This window comes from Epinephelus lanceolatus, chromosome 6 (assembly GCF_041903045.1).
Source record: "Epinephelus lanceolatus isolate andai-2023 chromosome 6, ASM4190304v1, whole genome shotgun sequence".
In the NCBI taxonomy this organism is placed as follows: Eukaryota; Metazoa; Chordata; class Actinopteri; order Perciformes; family Serranidae; genus Epinephelus; species Epinephelus lanceolatus.
The window spans coordinates 11,000,406-11,006,405 of NC_135739.1; the positions used below are offsets into that span (position 1 = coordinate 11,000,406).

At 43.5% G+C, this 6,000-nt stretch overlaps 1 protein-coding gene across 2 annotated transcripts in view; it reads left to right on the top strand.

The window, feature by feature from the left end:
• Positions 1-5,197, top strand: part of LOC117253428 (uncharacterized) — a 110,474-nt gene extending 105,277 nt beyond the window's left edge. For both annotated transcript variants that reach the window (XM_078168606.1, XM_033620862.2), the window contains one exon: positions 2,500-5,197. In XM_078168606.1, the coding sequence (XP_078024732.1) occupies positions 2,500-2,719 (220 nt within the window). In that variant the 3' untranslated portion in view covers positions 2,720-5,197. The remainder of the gene's footprint in view (positions 1-2,499) is intronic.
• The last annotated feature ends 803 nt before the right edge of the window (positions 5,198-6,000 follow it).

Sequence of the window (6,000 nt, forward strand, 5' to 3'; positions counted from 1 at the left end):
TCCGCGTCCTGTCATAATGCTTCGGGACAGCTCCAGGTGAAACCATGGTCCTCTCAGGTTACTAGTTTATATCCACAAGCGTCCCTGTTACTAGCATATTTGTTGTCTCACAGACTCAGGGGTGGAGGGTGTGGGGGGGATGTTATGCGAGTGGTTACGTCTGTCTGAGGCCTCCACATGAGGAAGACAGACAGGACAGGAGAAAACTCCGACCAGTCATTGCATTCAGTCCGAATGTTTTCCTAGAACCATATGAGAATGGTATAATTATGAGTTTTTATCTCTGGTGGAATTCACTTACATTTCAGTGTGCCATCAGCTTATTAATAGCATTTTAACCTAAACAAAGAAAAGTGTAAAATTTCCAGAAAGGTTAAGTGTTGCTTTAAGGCACAAAATTCATGTGGTCATGGTTCAGAAAAGATCACGTTTGGGCTTAAAATACCTGGTTCTGGTGGCGTAATCCTGGCAGGAAACGCAGCAACGTCTCACCTGGTTTTGTTGTTTGTTGGTCTTGAACATTGTTGCAGGTTTTAATACATATAAATACATTTAAAAGTGAAGGTAAACTCACACTGAAGCTCTTTAACATTTCACAAAACAGCTCCACTGCCTGAATATTTAGAGAAAAGGTCCAACTGGACGGTACGGTAACATCCTATAAAGAGGCCAAGCTGCACCCTGGACTCAGCAGTAGTTTCCTACACGCTCTAAAGACTCAGTTAATAGGAGGAGAGGCACTTAATAATGAGATTAGGATTATGTTACTATACTAACAAAGTTATTTGGCTTGAGTCAAAGTGTGAATGTAGCTAATTGGACTCACGTGACAGAAAAATGTGAGATGAAGCAATCAGACCTTGAGTTTCTGGCTGCGGTTGAAAAGTGTTTGTTGCTCAGGAAGGTTCCTAACTGAGTAAAATGACTCGAAAGTGTCTCAGCGGCAGGCGTGAAAAGAGCTGGTCAAATTTACGTAATGGCAAAGGAAAGGAGCTTCAGCCCTTTTTTGGTACGTCCTTTAGAAATCCTTTAGAAAAGGAAGGGAGAAAACGTCCCACAATTCCTTGCAGAAACAATACTTTAAGCAATGCCCCATTCAGCCGTTCTTGAAAACAGGCGTCAGGCAAATGATCAGCAGGAGCAACGAGGGACGCAGATCATCCTGACCATTGCATCTTAAAGCTGGAGTAGGCAGATTTATTTTGACTTTACTGGGCAAAAATCCAGCAATAACCTTTGAGCATATTGTACTTCATGTGGTCTGAAAGAAAACATCCTCTTCTGTTTTCAGGTTTAAGAAAATAAATCTAGCCAGTGACGGGAGAATTTAGCCAATCACAGTTCATCTCAGAGAGAGGGCGTTCCTATCGGCTGTGCTACAAATACAGATGTCTGTGCACATCCCGTCAGTGGAAGCCTGATTCAGTGGCAGAGAGTCTGGCAATAAACAAAATAAAACGCGTTTCATTATCGACCACATGTTTCAGAGATAGAGAGAAAATGTTGCTAATACTTTAGCTTTCTACTAACCGGAGTTACAGGCTCATAGTTGAAATTTATGTTAGCTAGAGCCTTGAATCACGCTGTGTCCTCCACCTTACTCCCCACCGCTACAGACCACCTTGCTGGGTGGAGAGCAGGCAGCAACTCCGGGGATGGACCTCCAATTAGGTTCTGCAGCAAGCCAAATCCAGCCAGCACAAACCGTCAGCCCCGACTAATCGCTGGATTAGTTGCCGTTACAGAAGTTAGAACTGGGGCTGCCGCTGGCCACCAGCCTACTGTGACACCCAGGGCTTAGAGGTCGGTGCTGGCCAAATTTAAGTTACTATAACCACTAACCGAAGGTCCTCCCAGGGAAACTGTTCAAAGCTGTAGGGAGCGAGGCGGAGGGACCGTGGGGTGGCTAGTAGCTAAGTCTTGTCTCATCTGTGGTCAGATAAACAAAGAAAGACGGCAGGCGAAGGAGGGGCTGAGAGAATGTGCTGTGGGCAACTCTACAATGAAGTAAGATCAAATAAATCAATGATTAGGAAATACTGTGTTACTGTATGAAGAGCTTATATGCTTGTGGTCATCTGGTGGGAGGGGCTTAGGATAGAGAGTGGAAAGCTGCTGGAGGAGGATGTTTTTGTTTATTTTTTTCCTTGTACAGGTTCTGCCTATCCCAGCTTTAAGCACCTCGGTAATTAAATAATATTTTTCACCATGTTGTCAACGTTCATATCACCGCATGGGGCAAAGTATCTCAGATGCACTTTTAGTCGTCCATGTGCAGAACATTGTAGTTTCACCACAGCATAATTACTGGGTCTGGTGTAGACAGATTCTTTTAGCACCGTTGCCTTTTCCGAAGTCCTTAAGACTTCTCTGTCACACTTTTCCTTCACCTCATGAAGTTTTCCTTCGAGGTCAAGGATAAATGGTTAGGAAAAGACAAAGGACAAAATTTTTGGGAGCTGTTCTCTGCTAATGTTTGTACTCGTGGTGTTTTCTCAGGTGTCTGTGCAGCTACCTCAGCAGTCGTTACCGGCAGGCTGAGCAGAGCTCCTTCACAGTCCGGGCCAGAGGCTTCGACGAGGACAGAGCAAGCGTGGCCCGCTGGGATCAGTCTGAGGCCTCAGCAGCGGCAGGTCAAGCTTCATCGGCGGCCTCACCCAGTCAAGTGGACGAAAGGAAAGTGGATATGCTGAAGAGTGGATGTCTCAGCTTTTTCTGAACCACTAACAGAAGGAGTTTACAGAATGCAGAGTGAGAGTAAATCCTATGGGTATTCAAGATATCAGTTTATCAGCGTGGCGTTTATGAGATTTTACAATTTGAAACCTTTTTTTCTGAGGTGTCAAATATTCTTGTTTTCCTCTATGTCAAACGCTTACCCTCTTTATTCAGCGGGTACATTCTCACTTTTTGCAAATTGATCATAAGGAAGCTAATGCACGCAGCGTGCATGAGTGTGTTCAGGCTCAGGGAGAAAAAAAGAGCCTGAAATCACTCTCGTTCCTTAATGATGTCCACACAGAGACAATGGGGCGCCGCTCTGATTAGTGTCACCTGTCCTTGTGCATCTCATCAGCTCCATTATGGCTCCAGCTCCCATGCTTCTTCTGCTAATTGAATAGCCTGTGAAGTGGTGACGAGGACGGGGGCGAGAGCAGCGTCTGTCCCGCTGCTGCTTCAGAAATGAGAGTGAAGCTTCCCAGTGAGACACCACTGTAGTTCTTAAAACATGAACCATTATCATACAGATGGAAAAAGTGCTAACAAGCAGCCCTCATGTTATATTACTGTCATATCGTCTATGGATTATCTTCATATCTAACAGCTTACAATTAGCATCGACTGTAGGTTTTTGAAGAGAAGCATTTCTGCACTACGCATTTCGTCAGTTTATCAGACAGAGGTTCATAGTGGACGTAGCCATAAAACACTCATCATCTTTCAGTAGCTGCACATGGCAACTTAAGTATGGTTTGACATTTTTGTACATTTATTTGCATTCTTACCAAAAACTAAAGGAAGAAATTGCTCAGCTTAGCTGACTAAGACTGGACATGGGAAAAAATTAGCCCAGCAACTCCGTGGGCCCAGACACACCAAACCGACTTCAGAGAACTAGCAGTGAAGCCCCCTTGCTGCGTTGCCTCACGTTGCCTTTGTCCTGGCCAAAAAAGTTGCACATGAACACACCAAAGACTCAACCGAGGGTCAACCAGCATGTACATTCTGTGCTTACATGAGAGGAAATAACTCTCCATACAAGCAGTCATCTGTATTCATGATTCAAAAAGGGAAACTGTAAAACCGTCTTTATGCTAGTTAGCCAGTTAACACATGTACAACACAATGTAGTGTTGAAAGAACAAAGCACATTAACCGTGTGCCTGTGAACAGTAAGACAAACCATCAGGAAATGTTTCTGCTACATAACCAAATCGATAAAGAAAAATAAACTGACCCTATATAACAAGTTTGTTTTTGTCCCAGTCCCTCTGGATTTAGCTCTTTGTTTACTTTCCTCACTTAAGTTTCTCATCTTGTGCGCTGACCTGAACTGATAATCAGACAGATTTCCTTTAAAATAGGAAACTAGAAAATGCAGTGTAAGGATAAGGCTGGTGTTATTCTGTAGTATAAGTATTGTCAACAAATCCCATAAAAAGACGATGTAAGATTTATTCAGTGACCGGGCTCTGCCGCTGATTCTGTGCTCACCTGCCACTTGTATGTCTGAGTCTGTATCTTTTGAGTTCCTTGTTAAATGTACGTTAACGTTTATTCACTGGGAGAATTCACAGAACCACAATCCATATGAAGCTCTGATATCAGACCACAGTGTTATTTACCATGAGACCTTTATCATACACATTTGCTGGCTTGACTTTGTTTGACTAAGCGTGTCAGTCCAGCACAGCAGGGATTTGCATCTTCAGGGCTACCTGCCTGAAGGTGTGTCTTAAACTGATGACACACTTGTCTTGAGTCTCTGTTGTTTTAAAGCAGCTCCCTGGCTGTGCAGCGGTTGTTGGTAGCCAGCTACTTATCATCATGGATTTTCTGGCTGTTGTTACAATGAAGTGTCCGCCATGTCCGACAATAACAGCGGAGGCTATTTGAACATGTCGCTGAATTGTTGCTGAATGTTTATGAAGCCCATCTGACATCACTGCAACCTGTTTTGAGTGGGTCTGACAGGACTCTGGAGGTGGTCTATCACAGCACATCTCGCCCCATTTAAACTGGCAATGAAAACTCAAATGAACGTGGCCAAAAGTGCCAATGAAAATAACCTACTCTTGTTCAAGTATAAGCAGGGTTGGAAATCAGCACCAGCCAAAAAAAACACAATGGTAATCTATTGAGTGGCTTGTAGATTTTGGAATCCACCAGCCATTTTGTATAACCACTTCCTGTTAGGGGTCGCAGGTGTCTATCCCATCTATCCCAGCTGACATAGGGTGAGAGGCAGGGTACACCCTGGACAGGTCACCAAACTATCACAGGGCTGACACATAGAGACAGACAACCATTCACACTCACATTCACACCTACGGCCAGTTTAGAGTCACCAATTAACCTGCATGTCTTTGGACTGTGGGAGGAAGCCAGAGCTCTCTTGCTGTAAGGCAACAAAGCTGACCACTGCACCACTGTGCCGCCCACACTAGTGACATGAATAAAACCCATCACCAAAGTATTTTGTAGTAAATATGGTCTAAGGAATGTATAGAGGAACTGAGACTCTGTCTAGAGAGAATAGTTGGGAATATTTTCTTTGACTCCTGCATCAAAATCACACTATTTTTATTCTAATATGAAGTTGTGTGAGGGTGATGTGTGTAAAACAAAAACTGTGATAATCCTCCCAACTACAACCCTGTGGTATAAAAACAACTGAAAGGAAGTCTTAATGAAAAGAAAATGGCCTTTTATTGTGGTGTCACTGGATTCTCTGAGAAAAAAGAGACAACTAAGAGAAAAATAAGATTGAAATCTTCAGCAGTTAACATAAAACAAGCACGGGAAGGCTTAAATGCGCTACTGGGGGTGGCCAGAGAGAAGGAAGAATGCTCTGTCAGTAACTTTGCTAATGAGCTAAATGTTTATTACAGTAGATTTGACTGTGTGGTGCCTGTGTGTGACTGTGTGAAGCCAAAAAAGGCCACTGGCCCAGATGGACCACAGGCACATGTCCTTAAAGACCCAATTAAAGGGAGTCTTTACAAGGTTATTCCAGTACTTGTTAAACACACGCACAGCGCCTAAATCAGGGAAACTCTCAGTCATTAAGTCTGTGCCCAAAAAAGCCAAAAGCAAGTCTGACTTTTGACCAATAGCCATCACTGCAGTCTTTTTGTGAAACCACAGAGTTCCAGCTAACTTCCTCTGTGGTACAGACGATGCACTGCTTTGTTTAATATCATTAATAAGCATCTTTTATTTGCGGATTTTGTGAAGCTGATAGGGCTGCCACTAACGATTATTTTCATTGTTGACTAA